This window comes from Amblyomma mixtum, chromosome 8 (genome assembly GCF_055824585.1).
Source record: "Amblyomma mixtum isolate Tamu chromosome 8, ASM5582458v1, whole genome shotgun sequence".
NCBI classification, from domain to species: domain Eukaryota; kingdom Metazoa; phylum Arthropoda; class Arachnida; order Ixodida; family Ixodidae; genus Amblyomma; species Amblyomma mixtum.
Genome location: NC_143019.1, coordinates 39,495,209 through 39,519,818, shown reverse-complemented (window position 1 = coordinate 39,519,818; position 24,610 = coordinate 39,495,209). Strand labels below are relative to the sequence as shown.

At 46.8% G+C, this 24,610-nt stretch overlaps 1 protein-coding gene across 1 annotated transcript in view; it reads left to right on the top strand.

Annotated features, from left to right (window-relative positions):
* The first annotated feature begins 2,118 nt into the window (after positions 1-2,118).
* LOC149332152 (uncharacterized) overlaps positions 2,119-24,610 on the top strand; it is an 82,959-nt gene continuing 60,467 nt past the window's right edge. The window contains exon 1 of the mRNA XM_089555706.1: positions 2,119-2,754. Within this exon, the coding sequence (XP_089411832.1) occupies positions 2,613-2,754 (142 nt within the window). The 5' untranslated portion in view covers positions 2,119-2,612. The remainder of the gene's footprint in view (positions 2,755-24,610) is intronic.

Here is a 24,610-nt window from a genome sequence, read left to right as displayed (position 1 = left end):
GTTGATCATTTTTATGATATTTTTTTCGTTCTCGCCACAGAACTTCCTTCGTTCTTTCGTACAGAATGGAGCCGAACGCGGTCTTTTCATGAGCTGTCCTTGTGAACTGATCTTTTTTTTTTTTTTCAGGGTGTCCGCAAGTTTGTGCCGATACTTCTGTAACGATACTACATGCGGAGGATGTTGTCAGTGCAGCAGCTACATCCCAAGCGAAGGTCAATGTCTCAAGTCACGGAACTTAACCCGGAATACATTCCCAGTGGCTGCATATTTATTTCTCCATCGCGTTTACTCCAGCGTTTTTTTTTAAACCTGTGCTGGTGCCGAACTACTGCTTCCATTGTTTTGTTAACATTCACAGCGTTTATGCTCGCTCATAAATATTACTTCTCCCGACGCTTGTACTTTGTTTTATATGTTTTTTTGTACTGTTTGTGTTTGTGCCATGTTACATGGTCTGTTCTGAAAGTAGTAGGACTGGTTTTTTCCTGGGCGAACGGGCGCCCGAGAGGTGGTCTGCGCGTGCAGGATCGTTGAAGGGGGATATTGGGAATGCTGTGGAAAATCGGCAGTCGGCTCTCGGCCGTTAAAAAGAGGAGGTCGCTTGTATTGTGAACCCCTGTTGAAACGTCTCGTCACGCAGAATCGTCGAGCGTTTACTGCATCAGCGATACGCGATCAAATTTTGAGTAAATCTTGGTAAAACGGGCAAAGAGACTCACAACATGATTAAGGAGGCCTACGGTGATGCTTCCATGGGTAGATCAGGTGTTTTTGATAGGCACAAGCTTTTCCGAGAAGGTAAGGAAAGAGTGGAGGAACACGACCGCTTCAGACGCCCTTCGACCAGCAAGACCAACGAAAATGTGTAGCGAGGGAAACATTTACTTAACAGTGATCTATCAGAATGATTGCTGATGACTTGAGCATTCCTCAAACCCAAGTTTTTGGGATCGTGACAGAAAACTTACCCATGAGGAAAGCGTGCGCGAAGTTGGTGCCGGGAGTGTTGTCAGAGGAGGAAAAGGCCAACCGGTAGGATCTTCTTCGTCATCTGAATGAGGACCCCGATTTTTTGTCCCGCACAAGGCGGCAACGCTGTCTCAGCCCCCCTACAGCCTCGACTTGGCCCTGCCAGACTTTTTTCTATTCCCGAGAATAAAATCGACGCTCGAGGGGAAACATCACGGATCGGTAGAGGTGGTTCAACAGGCCGTGACGAGGGAGCTAAACAGCCTTCCGGTCCAGGCGTTCCTGGAGGCGTACGAAAATTGTAAAGCTCATTAGCAGCAGTGAGTAGGTGCGGAAGGGTGCTACCTTGAAAAATTGTAATCGTTTGTACTATTCTCTTGAATAAATTTTGCTTAAAAAAATGAGTCCTACTACTTTCAGAACAGACCATGTATGTTGAACTGTACATCGTTATACCAAGTAGTTGCTATGAATTGGTGAAAACCAACAGCCGAAGCCGCTATGCGGAACCAACCTCTCCTTTCTTGTTCATGCAAATAAAAAAAAGCTAATTTGTCTAAGCTCAGCCTCAACTCGAGCCACGTCTCCTAATACTAAATCGTAAATGCTAACTTCCCCAATTCAGAGTAATCCGGATACGTGTTAGCATGCGTTGAAATAAGAACAGTTTCTTGAACACTTTTCTCAAGAGACTGTCAGTAGATAATATGTGAAGCCACAGGCGATGCCTAGGTTAATAAGGTTTTCAGTGTTTTTTCATCCAACTAATCTCAAAATGCGTCCATATTTTGGCAGGGAGTCTCATGGCAATCATAGTATAGACTAAAAGCAAGCTAGAACTGCTTGATGGGGGTGAGTGAAAACATGTATGTAATCAAAGGGAAAGGGGGTGGGGTAGTGAGCTTAAGGGTCACGCCCTTACAACAACTAGGTGGGGTGCTTAGTTAGGCACCCCATTGGCGGTTGCCGCAGCCCGGGCTCGCTGCGTTAAGCCCCTTCGCGCAAGCACTGGACCGCAACTAACCATTGCAGAGAGCCAGCGCCACCACTCACGCGACCAGTGTCGCCACCTCTCGGGGGCCTTCTGAATCAAAAATCGAATCCTCCACTACCACTGGGAGCAAGCCCGAGCTCCTCCGCTCTTCCTCGGCGTCGTTATCGACTGCATCCAGGCAAGCAAAACCACTCGGGATCCGCGCACGCTCGGACGCGGCTGCGCCGACGACAACTGCGTGCATCCCGAACTCGTCGCTTCTCTTGAAGACCGCGGAAAAGTAACATCTGCCAGCCGCCCTCCATCCCTTGACTCTTCTCCTCGCGACATCTTTCAGCTCTCTTCTTGCGTCTCGCCTACTCGGCGACCGCTCTTCAAGTTGCTGTCGCTAGTGTTGGTGGTGGTTGCAGTGGATTCGTGTGCGAGCTGCGACTCGGGGGCGGCTTCTTCTCCCCTCTAGTGCTCGCTCTCCTCCCAATAAAAGGATCAACGGCTCTCGGAGGCTTCGCGTGCTCGGTGTCGTCGCGTGCTCGGCTTGCGAGTGGCCTCCGAGCCGATGTCGGCGGCGGCGTGCCGCAGTCTACGGTAGTGACGTGCACTCACCGATGACTTCGGAATCTACGCGAGCGCTGCCGTCTCGGATGGTATGCAGTATCGCACACTGTGCCGTCTCGTCGCCGGGACAGACAGCGCCTCGTGCCTCTCGACACACATCTTTGCCGCGCTGCTGGCGTCGCTGCTGCTACAGCTGCTGTTCGCGGTGCCAGTGACACCGGTGGCCTACATCCGTGAGTGTTTTATCATTCTTTCGTATCTTGATTTCTGTAATTATCTTTTATTGGCTAATACCAAACTATGCATGCAGTGGTTCCGGTCATCTGCCGGAATGAAGTAAACGCCCTGTATCGCTCCGTGCCTCAAAAAAAAAAAAAAATCCTCAGTGTTGAGATATTTCTAGTCTGATTCTCTTTGTTTTTACTGCTTCATATTTCAGTCACAAGTTTATGCATTCGGGAGTACGGTGAACGAAGTTTGATGGTCTACGTTAAAAGACAGAATTTGTTCACTACTGATATATTTGTATTTCGTAAATATCTACAACACCTCTTTATTTTGTAATTCAGCAGTAGGTTTAGTGTAAAACTGCAGAACTGCATACTTGTTGGGAGACTGCATTTTGTAAAACTGCATATAGAACTGGAGACTAAAGATTCAGCTCCGAAACCAGCTGAATGATGTACGCACATTTATCACACCTAATGTTCATACTCTGTTCAAATATGTTTAACAACATGCGTTGCCAAATGCACTCATATCTGATAACTAGCCATCGGATATGGGGTCCTAAATATGCTATTTTCTGGGGAACCACTTTCTTTTTGCAAATCCACCTGCAAAGATTTTTCCTCCTGACGGGACTATAATGCTATGCCATTAAAAATGTGGTAACATCTCTCTTTTGTCGTGCTACTGCCGCTGCTACCTAAATAAAGCTGCTTGCTTTGAAGCTGTGCTTAGGGATCTGAAATGTACAGCCTCTTCCACCGTGGTACAGCCTTTGCGAAATGTTCGAAGTTCGAAGGGTTTTAAGGCGCGCAGTAGAGATCTTGTAGCATCCATGGAAGTCCCTAATTTTGAACAGTGAAGATGAGGGTTCATTTCGCATTCAAGGCGTGCATAATGCATAACGCTGAGTCCTAGGCCGAGAAAATGCGCACATCCCTGCGATAAGCCGAGTAAATTCCTAGGAATATGGATTGAGCCCGGGCAAACTTATTCCCACGTATCCGCTATTGTGATTGGGTGTCAACCAATGTAACCACAACTTCCTTCCCTCTCCTTATCCTATCCTAGCCGTCGTTCCTGTGTGGCAAGTCAAGGTTAATGAACGGATATAATAGATTTTTTTATCGTCTCTGACTTAAAGTCAACCTTTTCAATTTTTCCATCTTTAGCTGCACCAACTTAAGGAAATTCGTATGACAATATTCAATGCAATCTGCCTCTGATAGCGTCTTCTTGTCCGCTGAGATTAAGGTGTTTATTTTTCTTCTCGTGTGTCCTAATCGCGTATGCGGCAAATTTCGGGAACTGTGTGGCGTTATTAGCATGGCTATTGTTTTGTTTCTGTATGGCGTATTCCCGACTTCCTCGGTAATTAATTGAATCAGGTTGGGCACACGCGAGAAAAGAAGCGTATAATTTCTCTTAGCCTGGACAAGACCTGCCAGAAATAATGCTACTGGGACGACTACCCATGGGCTTTGAAGCTGCTGGCGTTAAGGACGATGTTCTGTAAGCAAGAAATGAAAAGTGAACAAGACAATTGAGCCATCAAACGCGAAATAAGTATATCTTAGCCAGGGGAAGCTCAAGGTTAGCTTAGGTTCTTTCAAACTTCGAAGCCGCAACGACTATTTCTTCTTTAGAAGTGTTAATCAGCCTCTTTTGTATTTCCTCTTCAGGGGCTAATGTGCTGGTGTGCATATGCTGCCACCTTATTTTTCTTGTTCGCGCTTCATTCGCTGCTCATAGTACGTATACATTGGGAACTGATTCGCATGCGACATTTATTTTCATTGCTGAGCACAAAACTGCATACGCATTTAGTACCGTCGCGTTTCGCAGAAAGTGTATGCCGAGTTCTTGTTCGCTTCTCATAAAAACTTTATAAACCTTTTTCCGTATTTTACGGAGCACGTAAAAGTTATATTCACATTAATCGAGAATGAATGGAAACAAGCTTCATGCTCCATTTCTAAACAAACAAGCAAGCAAGCTAGTAGAGTTGAACTCTCGGCTAGTTGGTACACTGTAGACAAGAATTAGCCTTTGTAGGAGTAGAAAGGGTATAATGGACAAGGTATTCTGTCCAAGCAGGAAGGTATATTTCTACCATGAAAAATACAGAATACTTACGGTTGAAAACAGAACCAAACTCCGTCTTCAAAACATGTGAAGTTCTAGGAGTTACGAAGATTTTAATCGAGGTTTTAGTCTCCACTGTTCGCGAACTTCAAGTCCTCCGGCGCCGGGTCTAAGCGCCTACTTCTACTGCTAGCTGCATCAAGTTACTATGCTTTGTGATGGGAATATGCGTTCGTTGTCAAGAGCAAGCATTCTGTACATTTAGTGGTTGAAATCTACCCCGGGATTCGGGCAGCACACTACGTCTCTAAAAAGGATTGCGCAAGAGATAACTACTCCCTGTTACTCCCATGCGCCTTATTCTTGTACATGGTTAGGACTTAGCCATTCGGACATACGAAGGAAAAGAACAGGGGCACTCATAATAGAGTTTCATACTATTACCTAGAAGGAAAGCTGGCACCCCTTCTATGGGAGTTTGCATGGCGACCCCTCGAGACCACTTCAGCCACCATGGGCGCTCAAAGCATCATGGGGCGGTGAGCCACCGACTGCAGAACTACAACTTTTGGCCGAAAAATAACGCAAAAATAAACGCAGTTCGATAATAAAGAATGTCCTAACATTCAATATCCTCTCTAATGATTGCAATAAATGAGCAGAAAAGCATGCAAATGCCAAGTTTGCCCTAAATAAGAGATGGCTAGCTCTCCTATTGGCCAAGTATTGAACACTACAAAAACTAATACTTCGTGTTTAACAGGCGAATTTTTAAAAGTAAATATGTTTTCAGAAAAAATAATGTGCTTAAACACTTGAAAGGTTTTTAATAGCATTTCGGAAAAAAGAAACCCTTTATTAGCGTCGTGTGTTGTAGCGGTTTCGCTACTATGGCTTTTGCACACTGCGTTCACGCCAACGTCGTCTGCGCAGACACGAACAGCGTTTTCGGAATGACACCTCTTAGTAGTGCCACTCCGTGTTCCCGAAAAAATCCGACTGTGCCGCACCAAGTAGCTCACCGCCCCATGATGCTTTCGGCGTCCATGGTGGCTGAAGTGCAGCGCCGCCAGCTTTCCCTCTAGGTAATAGTAAGAAAGTCTATAGCACTCATACCACTATTGGACGGTCAAAAGCTCCAGTTGACAGCGCCAACTGTCAACAGCGCCAACTGTCAACAGCGCCAACTGTCAACAGCGCCAACCGACAATGATGGTTAGGAGACGACAGCGAATCTGTCACCAATGAAAAAAAAAATAAGATAAAGAGTTGGTGTTCGGGCAATACATCACGTTACTGTCGTATTTCAATAAAAATCTCGCAAACATTTTCTTTCACACTCAGTAGACCCTTTGCAGAAAGGCGAGGCAGGGTAACAAGCGGTCAAGAGAAAGTCATTTACATTCTCTGTGAAAAAGTACGCGCAATTTCTGTTAACCATAATTTCGTTGACAATAAGCGGAACTTGTCACTTGGGGGAACAAGAGAAAGGGCAACATGACGTTGTTGTGAATGAAGGATGTTCAGTTTCAAATACATCCCCGACTGCTAACTACCTGCGAAGCTAGATGTCCCTCCGAAAAGCTTTCGAAGTCTCTGTCTTCCAACGAACGGCAGAGGCCCAGTCGGTTACCGCAAATTTCCTTACCCACTTACGTTTCTATTTATGTGTTTCCTCTCCCCACATTTGGCATCTCCAAGAATATTTTTGCTTTCTCTTTACTTCCACCTAAACTGAGTTGTTATCGAGTCAAAAAAGGACAGCATCATAAAAGTACCAAAACTGCAGTGGAGCGGAATTTTAATTGAACGCCGAGTTCGTTTACATTCTTGATTGTAGATGTCTTCTGCGTTTTTTCCCCTTTCCCACCATCGCGCACTTACATAGGCACATCCAAGCGTTCTTATCGTCTCAAAAATTTCGTTTAAGTGGATGGAAACCTGATTTTAGTCCGCGAAACTCTGTTCTCGAACCACAATATATTTTTAGGCTTAACGCTGAAAGAAAAAGCCCTGGCATATATATATATATATATATATATATATATATATATATATATATATATATATTGAATGTGGTCGATATTTCTGCACCCGTTCACTATGGCGTCCCTCATAGCCTGAGTCGCTTTGGGACGTTAAACCCTAGTAAACCGATAATAAACCAACCAAGCAACCAACATATATATATATATATATATATATATATATATATATATATATGCGAAATTGAGAAACGCATTTTACCTCTAACAACCAAGTACGTTTATCCTTTTGTGCTATATATATATATATATATATATATATATATATATATGAAAGAAGCCAACAGCCACAGAAACCAAGGGGCACAAGGGATTTTTTTTAATTAATTTATTTATTTTGTGCTGTTGATAAATTTAGAATATTCCTGAATATGTTATCGCTTAAAGCTAATTGATTAGAAAAGCAGAAGAAAAAACAACCACATGCCGCTGGTGGGATCCGAACCCACGACCTCCGAATTACGCGTCCGGTGCTCCCCTCATTCCCCTTCCCTTGTTTGCTATATATATATATATATATATATATATATATATATGCACACACACACGCATCAGCCGGAAATATGACCACAGGTCCAGCATACGAGTGGCGATAAGCTGCTTTTTCTGCAGCGCTTGGGAAATAAGCGTGGAAAAAGCAAAAAGAAATAGCAGTCTCCACAAGAGCTCTCCGGGCTGACCTCGGAGCCGGCCCTGCATAATATAACGCCCTGCGCTCAGTGATGCGGGCTTGCATATGCAGTCCAAGCAATATTGTCCCGGAAAGCATAAGCAGCAAACGAAGAAAGGATGGCGACGTGGAAATGTGCACGTAATCGCATGTCGTTTAGGCCTCTTTAGGAGCCCATACAGGGTATTCGGAAGTTCCGACATGAAGAAACCTACAGCAAATTTCAGTTCAGCAAAGTCAGAGATTTTTTTGCGAAGCGCGATGCGGCTGAAACGACTTGCACGTTACGAGTATGACTTACTGGATATGTGTTTTCGCTCCTGCAGTGCCATATGCCCGCTACTCAAACAACCACCATAGTTATTTTTTATTTCTGATTGTTTATTTAACATATAGCAACCCGGTGTAGCAGTTCAGTTTTTGTTTGGATAGTGTTCGGACACAGAAACACAGAGAAACGTTGCTCAACTATAAGCGCCGAAGGGAGTGCATTTTTGTCAGCTGAAATGACTATCCCAGTTTTCTGACAGACCGCCAGTTTTGTAGGTCTATAGATAAAAATGAACAATTTTTCCGAATGGGCCATTTTATGGGCCATCCCCGCTTGGAAAAATGTATAATTAAGCGTAAACTGGCACTTAAGATCCCCGAAAGATGTATAATTTGGGTATCGATATAGCCACGGGAACGGTGAGACGTCACATCCACCGGAAGTCGTCACGGCATAGTGGCCTCGGCTTTCGCCTCTCAACACTTTAGTTGCCAAAGTGTCCTCACAATTTTTCGATTCCTCTACTGCCCCATTTCGATTCCCCTACTGCCTCTACTGCTCCTTCTCCTCGGAGATCTATGGAAGTTCCTATTGTTTCAATTTACTCACCAAATCCTCCATTTTCGTGCGTATACAATACACAGCTCTTTCCTCCGCCTTCCATTTTTCTCATCTTCCCGCTTTCTTTTGCAGGGCAGGCCTTTCCTCTTTCCCTTAAGTTTTCGAAATTTTCCCGTTTCGCAACGGCCACGTTATATCTTTAAGCTGGCGGCGAGGCTACAATCTTCTTCTCTGAGAAAAGAAAGAAACTCGAAATTGGAGGCAAGGTGATATCGCGAACTGCCCCGAACGACTCTGTTTTGACGAAACATCTTAAAGATAGCGTGGTGGCGCTGGTTTCGTGTGATATTTGGTGCGTTTCGAGCCGTGCTGGACGCAACAGAGGGGGGTGGGGGTGGGGGGGGGGGGGGGGAGGCACTTTTTCAGCAGCAGCTCCCTAAACGGCGCGTTGGGAAGGGACAGCGCTCCCCGGCGCCCACGGGGAATGGAAACCGATGTTTGGCGTCAGTTTTCCAATAACTCTCCATCGCAAACAGCATCTCGCAGCCAGTATTGAGGCCTCAAAAAACCAGACACCGCTGCGCAGCGTTCCGGTTGAGTGTCTGAAAAGAGAGTTCGAAAGTTCCGGAAGCTCCCTACGATGGAAAAGAGCGCGCCACAGTTTGTGGAGGGCAAGGGCAGCGAGTTGGTTTGGTTTGGTTTGGTTTATGGAGGATTTAACATCCCAAAGCGACTCAAGCTATTAGAGACACCGGAAATTAGGCTCCGAAAATTTCGATCACCTGGGGAGTTAAATCGGTTCAATGAACATGAAATATGTTCTGCATAATATAAGCAAAAAACTAACCTCCACTGGATCTCAAGGGCTATTACCCTGAGTGTGTTCTACCCTAAGTATTATCCTGAGTATTACATTGAGTATTACACTGAGTATTACGCTGAGTATTACTCTGAGTATTGCACTAAGTATTACCCTGAGTGTGCTTTTTTTTGTGGCTAGGCGTTTAGTGCCAGATATTATCTGCGATCTTTAACCAGGGAAGATGTTTGTGTTTTTGCGATTTGTGCTTTCGCTATTTGCGATTAGGCAATCACCCCACCAGCAACTCCGCGGAGGCGCACGAACGGCACGTCACCTGCCGCGTGACGTGACTTCATAGGTTCGATGACCTCACGTCGCGGTCATGTGAGCTGCGCTGGTCCCGTTTTATCTTACGCCAACACTAGGCGCCGTCGCTCACCCAAGCGAACCATCAACAGCCTCGTCGTAAAATTACAGCTTCTGTTGTTATTTACATGGTTCTCCTATTGTTTAGCGATTGCAGTAGGAAATTTTTCCCTGCCTGAAAAGAACATTGAGTACTCGGTAGAAATCAGTTATATGGCTTTTTTTTTCGGTTATGTTCACTTTGGTCCGGCAGGAAAAGACACATGTTTTGCAGAAAAAAATTGCTTCAAATATTGCGAAAGACAATTAAAACTGGCGACGTCTACATAAAAGGGACTCCGTTATTAGCGCTTTGAACAGAGTAGCGGTATAGCGTAACCTCCAAAAATCCATTCCCCTAAAAAAAAATGTGCACGGCAGTTAACTCGCGAAATCGACTGGTGACAGCGATCCGTTATTCGCATTTTGGTCTTATTAGTTCAGAAAATTTGTGCTGCCTTGGAGAGCCGTCTCTCTTGTGAAAACAATGCGCGAATCTATCAATACAGGTTAGCCATATCCTCATTGTACCTTCAATGACTGGAGCTTTTTTGTTATTGTTTCTCCTTTGCCGGTAATTGTGATATTTTGTTGTACCTCCTTCGCGGGTCAAAACATGGCCTTCGTCTGCTTTTCTCCACATTGCGTCTGTGTTTATTGCGACAACAGCGGAAATTCACTATGATTGTTTAAAGGTATAGTCAAAACGTTAATGACTGCCTGACAATGCCCCAGTATCTTGTCCCATCTCCATCCGAGTTTGCGGAATTTCGCAGCAAGCGTTATCTGAGAAACGTATCAACATTTCATATAGCCAAAAACACATGACTCACGCATAGGATAACAAAGTTGTATTCGTGAAGTGATTATAGCATATTCTTAAAACGTTTTCAGTGATCGACGTATATTTGTTTTACAGCATGCATAGTCAAGATAACAGTCAAGATAGCACACTCAAGATAACTGAGGTGAGCAGTAGTGAGAGCATGGCAATGTATATAATATGGCCCGGCCTAAAGTTTCCAAGGCATACACTTTTTCACTGACTGATTGTGATCGTGTTCGTCCACACTCTTAATCGTGGCTGTAGCGGCCAATATTATAAACCGTGAATATACCTGTACCAGTTGCAGTGCGGCCAAGAGCGGAATTACTTGAGAAAGCCCTACATCCAAGCGAGAAATATTCCATGAGGAAGTACATGGTCGGCGTTCCCTTTGAATAGAAAAGTTCAAGAACTACATTGTGTAGAAGCATTCTGTACAGCTTGCATATATTGGATAAAAGTTTTTTTTAGCATGCGTTTATAAAGGAAGAAAGAATGATTACTTGGTTTGGTTAAGGAGAGCCTGATTTGGCGAGGGTGACACTGACATACAAAGCAGGTTTGAACCGCAGTATTAAGACCGTTTATTAAAGATAATGAAGAGTCATTAAACATATACTTTTTCACACTAATTTTTGCTCTGACGTGGGCTCACGTTTCTGGTGCGATGCGCGCTGGTCTTTCTCTCAGTGGGTCTTCGAGTACAAAACAAAACTCACGCGCTCAGCGTCCACATTTAGCACCATCATTATTCTCGTTGCATAAACAGACCTGCTGCCTTGAAAGAAAACATGGTCGTAAGCAAAACAGCGGGAAATTTTCCACGGCGTGGCGCGCATTCGCGAAGTTCCAGCGAGAAAAATGGCGATTAACATTTTTACCTATCCTGAACATCCGCACAATTTTTTTTTTTTTGCCGTCAAGATTGAAAACTAACACATTTGGAAGAGCCGGCTAATATTCGGGTAGAATAATCGACACAGAATCAATAATCAATAGTACCCCAAGCAATATCAACAGACCTGCTAGGATCCCGTTGAATGTAAGCGAACTTGTGTTGAGACTAATAGTGAGAACAAACAAAAAAAACAAAGAAACATGCAAACATGCAAGCAAAGAAACGAGCGATTTCAAACAAACAAGCAAGCAAACAAGCAAATAAGCAAACAAACAAACATGCAAGCGAGCAAACCAACGAAAGAACAAACAAACAAACAAACAAACAAACAAACAAACAAACAAACAAACAAACAGACATGCAAGCAAAGCAAACAAACAGATGTTGACAAACAAGCAAGGCACGGCAAGCGCAAATAACGGAATGAAACCGACAAAAACTGATGTGCAGCCAGGGATACGGATATATCCTCGCACGCACCTAAAGACGCAGAAAAAAAATGAGCCTCACGAGATTCCCAAGGCATGCGTCTAAATCGGGACACGATTCTATCAGTGACGCCCTGGGCTGCTCGAAAAACGGATATTGCACTTTCCGGTCCCACCCTCCACGGAGCAAAATAAAAAAAAGGGGGGAGGGGGTGGAAGAGGCCACACTTAAAGAGAGAAAAAGATGAACGGATAAAAATGCCAACGGCCATAAAGTGTGCCCAAACGATCCCAGCCAGCACTTTGCGACGGAATGGGAACAAAGAAAGACGAAACATGAGCCTAAATCGATGGCAGTGGTATAAAGAGGTTCGGTAGAGGGAGTGTGGCTATATCGAAGGCTTTGAGCTTCGGGATCAACACAGTGACCGCCAGGGGCGGGCTGTTCCTTGTACCCCCGCCACTCGACGTTGGAGCAGTGGCTTCGTGTCCTGCAGGTGGCTCGCACGGCGCGCACGGTGATAGCCGCGCCCTCTGTCGCTGCTCTCCACAGGCTCAGAATGGAAGGAACCAACTGTGCGACGTGAGCGAGTGTTCGTACCCAGCACGGCGTTCCTTTGACTCGGCTGGGGTCGTCTCAAAACTGTCTGTAAACGTGTCCAGACTCACGGAAGGCGATTCGGCATAAGGGGGGAAGCTCTTTAGAGGTGGCGTCAGCCAATCATGAAGTCCATTTTAGACCGCTTGCGCGAAGAAGCTTTGCGAATGCCCGCTCTGAAGACGTTTTTTGCCCAGCAGTGGGTAGCCAAACAAGGCACCGGCAATCAAGGCGGCGGTCTGTCTCGAACCTAGAACTTTGGTCCCTATTGCTTATTTGACGCTCTTAACAAAAAAATGGCAAAGTTACGGAAGGCACCTAGGACTACTTAAGTGCTTTGATGGCGAAAGCATTCATTTTATTAGTTTATATTTTTTGTTACTTCCGCTCTAATGACAAACCTACTCATTAGCATACAGTCGTAAGGCAACACATACACTAGCTTCACGTTTATTCAAGAAGCAATGCCGTTTTGTGGCCTATGGGTTGAGAGCTCGCCTCGTGGCTTCAGCATCCTCTTCGCATGCTGGAGATGCGAGGTTCGATCCCCAGTGCCGCCGGGTACCCACCGGTGATACCACGGGTACAAGCTTCAACTGGCCTGGTGCTCGGCTTATTCATGTTGAAATGCTTGGGAAATGGGTCTCTGACCCCACCTGGAGTAAACGACAATACCTTGTGCCATGGCGCTCTTTTGCCGCAAGATGCTCTTGCGCCGTAAAAATTTACTATCATCATCTCTCCCCCGACGTATCGCGACTGCGTTCTTGATATGGCGCGAGACGTTGCCTAACCTGTCCAGCATGTCTGCGGAGGTGTACTCCGTTTCTCCACACTTATTCTCAAAACGGAGGCATGTTAACGCACTGAGTACTGGATGAAGAGCTGCTCGCCACTGTCCCTAAATCACGGCGTTGAATTTGTACCTCAGCCACGTGTGAGGCCCAATTATTGATGTGAAGGGCGTTTCCCCGCGATTCCGCGACGCAGGTAGGGTCTGAATTATGACACAGGCTACAGCTTGCTCAGTCTCAGTCCTCATTGCTCAGCGCTACGTGCGCAAATTTGCTCTGCGACAAGTCGTTTGAATCGGACTGGCCCGTAAAGTAGCTGCTGTAGGAGAATATTAATGCGCAGCATGGTGTTTTGCGGCAGTGGTTGCATATGAGATTTCTTCCAGGAGAAAATTTCGTTGGGTTAGTATACTGTGACCGAAAACTCTGGCGTTTTCGAGGGTCAGTAAAGGTGGTCAGAATTACACAACTTGCCTGAGTCGGCACCCAGTTACGAGGCTTTGTTAATGCAGTTCCCATGGTGATTCGGCGTCATCTTCTCTTTGAGATTAACGCGACACCCAATCAGAAAACCTCGCCGCCATAAAAAAAAATGGCTGAGGCTTAACTTGGTTAAGCCTGGAGAATGCGAAGCATCATCGTGTCGCGTAATTTGGAGGCGCACAACCACAGCGACGGCGCGAGGTGGGCCCCCGTTTCTCCACTGTCGTGACGTCATCGTGTCACGTGGTGTGACGTCATGTATCACGTGATTTGGAGGCGTACAACCACAGCGACGGCGCGAGGTGGGCCCCCGTTTCTCCACTGTCGTGACGTCATCGTGTCACGTGGTCTGACGTCATGTATCACGTGATTTGGAGGCGCACAACCATAGCGACGGCGCGAGGTGGGCCCCCGTTTCTCCACTGTCGTGACGTCATCGTGTCACGTGGTGTGACGTCATGTATCACGTGATTTGGAGGCGCATAACCACGGTGAAGGGCTGAAGTGGTAGCTAAAGTAGTATGCTTCGCATAAAAATGTTGCTACACTCGAAACAGATAATACGGGGAGGGTGCAGGTGACTGTGTCAGCAGTAGAATGGATAGTTGGGCGAGTTGGTATGTATTCATTCTGGGCAGAAACAGCGTGAACGGCCGACGGACCGAGAAACACAGACACGCGCTGTGTTGCGCCGCGCTCAAAGCAGCGCAGTTCGGCACTTTGTTCCTGTGACTCAAAGCGCGCCGAGATGCTGACCGAAATCGTCCGTGCCACCTACGCGCAGCACGTACAGTACGGCCCTGTCTCGGCTTATTACGCAATCCCGAGAACAAACGCCATCATTATATGACGCGGACAGCCACTTTCACACTGAACTTAAACGCCCACAGCTCTTTCCCTCTCTTTCTTTCCGTCGCAGCCTTCCTTTTCCTTCCGTCCCCTCAACTAAAGCCGTATTTACCCCACACCACTACGCACAGTGACCTGGAAATGCACGCGAATGATGCAGGTCTCAAATTTCCCTGATACGCTAGCCCCCAGAGACGAGTAGCATGTTTACAAATGCTCACCGATGCAACCCTTGACTGCAGCACCACCAATTTCATCAGGAGAGCTAACTGCCCCCAGACCGTATTGTTATACTGTACGCATGGAGGCTTGGTTCGATTCCGGAGTTATTCGGTGTTCGATCTGTTTTTCTTTTTTTAGAAAGTAGAAAGTATTTATTTAGCATAAAACATGAAATACAAACACAGAACTTCAGGGACCCAACAAAATTTGTTGTTTTTATTCTTCTATCTTTAGGATAATATTTTCTACACTAGTTCCTGGACCGACATTCTAGGCTTTCACTTAACGTATAGGAGCACCGGTATAAGCAATCTGGGAAATGGAAGGCCACATACTTAACTGTGCGCGATTTGGAGATAAGGAGCCGGGCAGAGAGCTCGTATTCTGTTCACGCTCCTCGGTGTCTGTTATAAGCTCGCCCTCAGCTATACAGGACGCGAAGGGATGTGATTCTCCGTGCACAAGACCGTGTCCAATTTTCCAATGGCAGTTTGTCTGAGTTCGGTGAGACTTCATGAGAAGAACTGCCACACTACTTGTTCATGCCCTACCTCAAACTAAACTCTCGTATTCGTGTATACAGTACCCGCCGCGGTGGCTCAGTGGTTATGGCGCTCGGCTGCTGGCCCGAAAGACGCCGGTTTGATCCCGGCCGCGGCGGCTCAATTTAGATGGAGATGGAATTCTAGAGACCCGTGTACTGTGCGATGTCAGTGAACGTTAAAGAACCCCAGATGGTCAAAATTTCCGGAGCCCTTCACTACGGCGTCCCTCATAGCCTGAGTCGCTTTGGGACGTTAAACCCCAATAAACCAAACCAACCATTTTTTTAAAAAAGGCTTTCTAAAATAGAGAACCATTTTTCTGGACTAGCATTCTCAGTGGTGTAGTACATTGGAACACGGCTAGGACGTCCTAACTGGCGTGCTGGTTAACTAATATTGGAAGCTAACTTTTTAATCATTACTGTTAGGCTCCTCGATTATTTAAATGAGTGTAACCCACCGCAAGTAATCTCCATATTAGTTTTTAAAATCTAGAAAATGCGTTTTCCGTCGGAGCTGTGGCCCAACATATTTTGGCTACACTGCGCAATTATTCATGCGCTTTCGAGGAGCTTGCAGGCAAAGTAACCTCTCTACTACTCCCAACTCTTCGAAATAGCCAAAATTTTTTCGGCCACAGCGCCGAGGGTATCCGCATTTTCGAAATTCTAAAAACTGATATGGATATTACTTACGGTTGCCTACACTCCTGTCACAGTTAAGGAGCCTAGCAGTAATAGTTAAAAAGTTGACCATTCAATATTAGATAACGAGCACGGTAGTTAGCACGTCTTACACGTATTCCGATGTACAGCCGGCCAAATCTTTAGCTGGCGTGTGCGATGGCCGCGTTTTCCGAGCTCCTGCCCCTTGTGACGGAGCAAACTTGCGAAAATATCAACTCTAAGCACAGGCTCACTAAGCCCGCGCTTAATAAGGAGATTTCCGAAAGTTTGCTTCGTCGTAAAGAGCAGGAGCGCAAAAAAAGCGGCCGTAACGCACGCCAGCTAAAGATTTGGCCGGCTGTACTACACCGGTGATAATGCTATGCCCAAAAAGCGTTCTTCTAAATTAAAGAACCCTATTTTTATAAATTGTATAAAGTCTTAGGCGAAACGCCGTGTAGTATGTAACCTATATAATATGTAGCACTCAGTACTTACAGACATTTTTACCATGGTGATGTTTTTTTTACCCTTTCCCATTGTTCGGAAAGCGTTCATTGAGCGTTTTTTCTGAAAGACCAATGTTTCTTAAGCTGTTTGTTCAAAGCGAGTTGCGATTATACGGGAGTTACAAAAACGCAGCCAGGGCAAACGGGGCTACTGGATTTCGCAGCAATCTTGAAAAAAACAAACAAACAAAGAAAAACGCATTATGGAGATTTGAGCAGACGTGCGTGTGGCACCGAAAATCAGAATCGTTATAGGCTCACATGAGTGGACACGACACGCCTGAAACGAGTAAGGTTAGAGAAAAGATAAGACAAAGTTGAAAGAAAAATGAAACGGCTGGGATAATAGCGGCGGGGCTAGAGACGTTAGTCCCGAAGCAGACGCAGAATTAGGGTCCGCGTCTTCGCAGAGAGACCGCTATTATGTGCGGTCGAGAAGAAGTTTTGAGCGAAAGCGTGAACTGAGGTGATTGCGGGCAGAAACTTTGTGCACTTTAAAGTTCCTGAGCGAGATCCCTAATAGGCGCTGTGGCGACTTAGGTGCATCGCATCCAGCAATTTGCAGCTAGAGAGAAGAAGAGCGTCTTGGTCGGAGTTGAAGGCGAACTCTTTTTCTGCGTGTTAAAACTTGACGCCACGATTCACGCACTAAGTGCGCTTTCAAGGTTGGGGCCGCTAGAAAAGAAGACCCACCCCGCTCCCCCCAGATAAAAAAAAAAAAATCTAAAACGAATCTCAGAACGCGCTTGTCAGCTTTTTCTCTGGATTCTTACAATTTTCTTAGTTCTTTTAGTATATCATTCCTTTACCGTCTTTAGCATCGTGGAAAAAACGGCTGGAGAGCCTCCGTGCTCGCCCGCGTGCCCAACATTCTCGGGCAAAAATTTTGAAAATGGAAGAATTGCAAGTCTTAGGGAAATATTGCAGGTAATAGTGCAGTTTTATGATATGTAGCAAAATATTTCTTTCAGAAGTGTTTCCATCGATTGCATCGAACAGTGAAGACTGCCACAGAAAACGAAATTTCCAAACTATCTGTCTTAACTCTTGAGATACTGCCGGGAGCGTTCTGCGTATGACATTCGAGGAAACGTGCCTGAGATAAAGCAAGTTCTATTAAGATATATTAAGAGGAAAGCAAAATCAAAACGTTACGAGATATGTTAGGCGGCGGTCGAGGTATGCCTTCAAGGGGAAGCGAGTTGATGTATCGCAACGCCCTGCACGCCGCGAAAGAAATCACTAAGGAAGAGAAGACACTGCGAACTAACATTTAGGGGCACTAAAATTGTGCAGTGCTGCGCAGGAACCAACGCCCGTCTCGGCCAATCAGAGCTCGGCAAACTGACCAAACCGTTTCGCGATTAGCTGATGCTGTTTCGCTGGCCCGTCGTGATTGGTCAATGACTCTGGCCAGTCACGAGTCATCTGTCTTTCTGAACAGACCTTGCCCGTCTGATCAGGTACGTTGTCGGCGTATGCAACAGTGCATTGTACTTTAGGGAGAGCGATTTTAGTACCAATGCGTTTCGTCATCACGTTTAAGCGGTGTTCGAAGTGTCCAGAACCATTCACAGATATCTTGAATCCAGAACTAAAGGACAGAAAAGAGCAGATATCGAAAAAAATCAACAATAAAAAAGGCACGTTAAACAAATCGAGTGCGAGTTCCCGAGCGCGTTGGCGTGTCGACAGGTTATTTATCATAGCCTGCCGAAAGGAGGTTCCCCAGCTCTCCCTCTTCCCATAGGAACAGAGGGGAGGCCGGGCTGAAAGTAGGGGAAAACAAGGGAGGCGGCGACTTCTCTGCCATTCCGGAAGTGACGTTGATTGCAGATGACGCGGCTTCCGTGACGACGGGAGACTGCACCGGCTGCAGGGGATGAGAGATCGTTCGGGCCGCGCCCACCGTTGCTTGACGATGTCGCCTTCCGCTGAACCTAACGACGCGTGGCTTGAAAACCATCCTTAGGGAGAGACTTAGGGATAGGAAGGAACACATATTCAGACGTGAGGACGACAGGCGGCTTACGTATGATGACACTGCGCCGTTGTGTCATCTCGCCCGCTGGGGATGAACTCTAAAGCTGTGTTTGTAGAATGGAAGGGTAAAGAGTGAGGGGGGGGGGGGGGGTATATCGTGAGGAATGCAAGCAGCAATACGTGTAAAAAATAATGTTTGCCTTCCACGACTACGAAGGGGAATCAATTTTTTTTCATACTGACGTTGTGTTCAAGAGTGTCAGGTACACATGTCCCATGTGGATAAAAATTTAAGACTATTCCTGTGCATGTACAACGCGAAGATGCGCGACTGCGCGAATCCAGTGTGGATTCTCTCTGCATAACACTCAGGCGGATGTACGAGGGGATCTGAAAATACTTCCTTCGCTTACATGAGCTGTAGAAACTTCATTTCCAATCACAAACCCGCTCGCTTCTTAAACTCAGCTCTTTGTGGGAAAGCCTTGTTCCCTTCTGTGATATAATAATGTGAGATTAAGAAAGCCTGCTGTGTGAGTGACGTGCTTGGGTTTTTAAGTTTCATGAATTTGCTCCTCACTTAGATGTAGTTAGGGTTTGGCGAGTGTACAGTACAGTAGACAAAATCTGATTTAAATTATAGTTTTTTTTAGCACGCAGTAAAATTTCGGAATACGACAAGCGTTTATATTCTGCCTGCTCTTGCGTGAGGACTCCACGACCCTGCTTCGAGCACGCAACAAATTATCTCATCATCGCATAATGTCTGAAATTCCACCGTTCGAAATTTCTGGAGCCCTGCACTACGATGTCCCTCATAGCCTGAGTCGCTTTGGGACGTTGAATCCCCATAAACCATACACCATAAATTCCATCTTCTGTTGATTCTACTGAGATTCTACGCACACTGAAGGTTTGCTTCATCTACCGGCGAAGGAAGTAAAGTAAGGAAACAAAAAGCAAGCAGTCATACATAAATCGAAAACTAAGTTTATTCCTCAGAAATGACTTTACGAAATACCTCGCCAATTAGCTGATAATTGTGACACGTAAATGGCGCCGCGCGCCCTCTGCCCAACGCGACAAGTTGCGGAGAGCTTGGCACACCCTTCTAATTAGAGCCGTGCATTTGGTCCCAATTAAGGGAATTGCGCTGCATCACTACGCGCGAATTCAGAAAAGCGAAGACTCGCTCTTTCGAGGCCACGTAAGCGTACGTGCACTATTTCTTTTGCGTAAGCGTTAACGAGAACAAATCGCTTCCCCGCAAGGGACTAATAAAGTTGTCCTTAATGACTGCGGGCCTAAGCTTCGAAATCCCGCGGAAAGGTTTTTCTACTTTGGGGACTCGGTTTCCCGTCGATCCCGCCTGTGACGGCTACACCTCGTCTTGCCATTAACCGCCCAGCGTCGTGAATATAGAACATGCGTCAGCCAATCAGCTGTCAAGTTCACGAAGCAGTATTCACGTTATTGGCTACCTACCGCCGAGACGTTAGCCAACCGCAGTTTGGATATGCGGAGCCTTCCCTACGGCACGGATTTAATGAGACGCAGTGCATAAAACTAGGGATAAAATTTAAAATTGGCTTTTGGGAAAGAAAATACCACAGTAATTGTCTCAAATCTGGGTGGACGCCCGAACCGCGCCGTAATGGAAGGGATAAAGGAGGGATTAAAGGAAAAACAGGTGAGGTAGTGGCGGGCCCTGGAATAATTTCGACCTCCTGCAGATCTTAAACGTGCACTGACATCGCACAGCACACGGGCGCCTTTTGCCTTTCGCCTGGATCGAAACGCGGTCGCCGCGGGCGGGTTCGAACCCGGGTACTCCAGCTCAGTAGACTAACGCCTTAACTACTGAGCCACCGCGGAGGGTAGGTGTCAGAAGACACCGCACTACAGTGCGGGCAGCTGCCGTTAAAGCAGGGCTCAAAATGTTTGACTGCTGCCGGGCACAGAAATGTATTGGTGAGAAGGCGGAGAAGGAGTCGCTCATCCGCCTTCTTCAGGCCTTGTGGGGCTGCCCCTCCAACTCGGCTATTCCCCCCATCCCCAACCCAACCCGGGAGGACTGGGTGGCGACCCTGCTCGGCTGCCACGACTTACAGGCCCAACAAGCCTTAGTCGGGCGCGCCCGGGCGGCGGCCACCGCCACTGGGGTCCCATACTAGGGCCCTACACCTAGTGTTTGTAAGGATCAGTCTCTTAAGGGCTGATCCAAACATACCTCCTGTCCTTTTTTAATAAATGTTTTCACCACCACCACCACCGGCGGGTGGTGGGGATCGATATAAATTGGTAAATTGGTTTTTGAGGAAAATAAAAGGTGTATCTGTCTCGCATACCTCGGTGGACACCTGAACCGCGCCGTAAGGGAAGAAAGGAAAGTGGGAGTGAAAAAAGAAAGAGAGAAAGAGGTGCTGTAGTGGAGGTCTTCGGAATAATTTCGAGCAACTGGGGATCTTTTAAGTTAAGCGAATAGCAAATTCGTTTCCGCGACTTTTCCTCCGCTTGGCGCGCACGCAGCGCCATCAGGCGGCGCCCACTAAAACCACTCTCTCCTCCTCCTCTTCCACGTAATGTACGCCACTGCCCCTACAGATCTCATTCGGGCGCAGTGGGGCTGTGTGAGGACGCAGGAGTCATGCGGTGAGCGGCGAACAACACTGCGCACATCCAAAGCGCGTTCACCACGAAGCTTGCGGCTTGCTTCCCGTTCGTTCGGCGCAGAAGCTATGCTGAAGTTCATAGAATCGGGTTTGTTGAGAGGTCTAGAGACTCCGAGCGATTTGTCCAACGGGCTAGGCGTCGAGCCGGACGAGCGATGGTGTTTCGCGGACTCCCTGGCAGGCTGCGACACGCTGTCGCGTTCCACTCATAAAGGCGAAGCTTAAGCGTCCACCAACTTTTTTTTCTTCGGAACAGAGTCGCAACTTGCAGCCCATGCGCGACAAACAGCCGCACTATGGCCGATTGCGCAACCTATTGCGCACAACTTTAAACAGAGCGCTTGATAATATAACACAATGGTGTCAAACATGGCAGATGGGAATTAACGTAGAAAAAACGGTTTGTATGACAGTGACGAATAAGAAAGTACCCATGAACTTCCCATATTATCTACAAGGACAGATGCTAAGGAACGTGCAAGAGTATAAATACCTAGGTATCATAATTTCATCAGACTTAAAATGGAACAAACAGGTAACATATATCGCTAATAAAGCAATGGCAGCTCTCTACTCGCTCAAGCGCTCGCATAGATCTGCAACAGTCGATACTAAGCGCCTAGCATACACGTCACTTGTCCGCTCTATACTGGAGTATGGAATAATATGTTGGTTCCCGTTCCGCAAAGAGAACATAATAAAACTGGAGCGTGTTCAAAGGAAAGCGGTTAGATTCATTTTTAACAAGTATCGCCGTCATGACTCACCTACAGAACTATTAAGGCAAGCCAACCTTCCTACCATACAAAGTCGAGCCAGACTACTGCGCCTCAAGTTTCTTTTCCTTCTTTTTAATAGCTGCATGAAAATCGATACAAGTAAGTACTTACTGGAATCAAATACACGTAGCACCAGAACAAAACATGCTAAACATTTAACTGAACACAGATTTCACAACGACATATTCCGATACTCATTTTTCCCACAAGCGATCCGTGAGTGGAACAGCTTGGCTAGCGATGCTGTCAATTGCGCATCACTCGAAACTTTCATCGCTTACATATCAAGCAATACTGTATAGTAGACGCATGCGCGCTATGTTGCTTCTTGATTTCTTTGTCTGTTTGTTCGTTTGATATTTGTCAAAATATGATGCGTCTTATCATTTGCTTCTTGAATATGTACTCACTTTTTAGCTTTTTGTTTCTGTTTTCGAGTGCTAAATATTCTAACCTATCATTTACTCCTCTTACTGCAATTTTTAGCGTTTGTATAAACCAAGATAGAATGTATATCTACTGCTTCATCAGTTCAAATTGCTTATGACCGTGCCTACTTCAAGTTTGTTGCTTTCAATGTGTAATGTGTCCCTTTCCTGCAACGGCCTCAAATGTGAGGCTAGCAGTGTGTACAAATAAATAAATAAATAAATAAATAAATAAATAAATAAATAGTTACCTGCAGAGTCCGGATTCATTATGCGTAGCAGCGTTAAGCAGGTGCATGTATACGTAGAGGAAGGACTGCAGACATGGCTTTGTTTTAGTGCATGTAGCGCATTCTTTGGGCTTCAGCACACAATGCATGGAGGGGCTAGATGCACGTAATCCTGAGACCGGTTACACTTTCTGGCGCGCTTCCACGTCTTTCAATGAATTGCCGTCACTCCGAACACGACCCCAAATGGAGAAAAAGAGCAAAACACCCAGACAACGTACGAGGTTCGAGCGTTAGCATTATCGAATGAATACTGCATCATTAGCCACACAATATACGCCACTACCGGATAGTCCGGATATCTTTCATATATCCGGATAGTTCCTAATATCTTCGCTATATGCCGCCGCGGTGGCTCAGCGGTTATGGTGCTCGGCTGCTGACCCAAAAGACGCGGGTTTGATCCCGGACGCGGCGGCTAGAATTTCTTTGGAGGAGAAATTCTAGAGGCCCGTGTACTGTGCGATGTCAGTGCACGTTAAAGAACCCCAGGTGGTCGAAATTTCCGGAGCCCTCCACTACGGCGTCTCTCATAGCCTTAGTTGCTTTGGGACGTTAAACCCCACAAACCAAACCATCTTCGTGATATGCAGTACACATTTTTCGTTATATCCGGGTATCTACTTTTTTGCAGCGCAAGAAGACATCGTTTGACACCACTTCGTATGTACTACACAATTGACACCACTTCGAATTTACTACGTCACTTAGTTGGGCCGTAATGGACGGTTGTAGTTTCTAAAAGTCATCGTTTGGGGAACCAAAGGTCGTCGGTGCAAATCCCCATGATGCGCTACGCTTTGATTCGACTAGTAATCTTACACTCCGTGACGCGCTCAATCGTTTGATGCACTCCCAACATTCTATGGCAATTATGCTGTCCACAATCTTTGTACCAATTGTACCACCTACTGGACCCACTTTAGTGACCTTTTGCTTCATATCAACGCGACCTTGAGCTCCGAAACCGTGTCGTGACGATTGGACTACTTCACAGTGGCTGTGACGTGCGATGTGTGATGTGTGGGGGAAGTGCGTGGTGGTGGAGGGAACGCGGCTTCTCGGCCTCTTGGCTAGCTAGCTGGTGGACGCTGCGGTGTGTGTTCCGGCCGCCGGCTTGCGTCGGTGGCCGGTGTTCGGCCTTTGGACGTGCGCTTTTGTTAAGGTGTCCTTCGGCTGGCGGGCGCCTCAATATGGTGAGCCAGCCACCTACAAAGGCTCTTGCCTTTGATGTTGTCGTCCCTGAGGGGGCTAGTCCGGAGGATGTCGTCGATGCGACAGCCTCCGTTGTTGGATTGGAAGAAGTGTATTGCGTCCAGCACTTCGGTGGACGCAACTACCAAGTCACTGTGAAAAGTGAAGCCGCCATGGCTAAAATCGTTGAAGCTTCCTGCCTCATCATCGGCAAGGAACGCGTCGCCATCGTTCCCCTGAGCCCGCAGGTGACCCAGGTGACTGTCCTCTTTCTGCCCGCCCGTGTACCTAGTGACGCCCTTGCCAAGGCTCTCTCCCCTTATGGCAAGGTGCTGCACATAAGTCGCGGCGTCATGGGGTCGCGTCCCACTGTCACCACCGGGACCCGTTATGTGCGGATTGAGATGAAGCCGGAGTCACCCGTACCAAACTACATCAAGGTCGCGGGCCACCGCGTGACTTGTGACTACAAGGGAATGCAGCGCGTTTGCCGGCGTTGTGGGTCCACTGCGCACTTCAGGGCACAGTGTACGGCTCCTTTCTGCGCCCGCTGTGGGGTCTTTGGGCACCAAGGCCAAGGTTGCGTGCTCCCATGTCGCCGTTGTGGCGATCCACACGCTACCGTGGCGTGCGCCATCAAGCCCTCGTACTCGGAGGCTGCGGCCCGCCCTGCGCCCCCGCAGGCCGCTCAGGGAGCCGCTGAAACCATCAAGAAGCCCGGCGCATCCAACACCGACGCCGTTACGGTTGCTTCCGCTGCGTCCCAGCCTCACTGCGTTGAAGAACCGGAGTCTGCTCTTGATGCGTCCAATACTGCACCAAGTGAGCAGACAGTAAATGTGCGTGCTGCGTCAGCCTC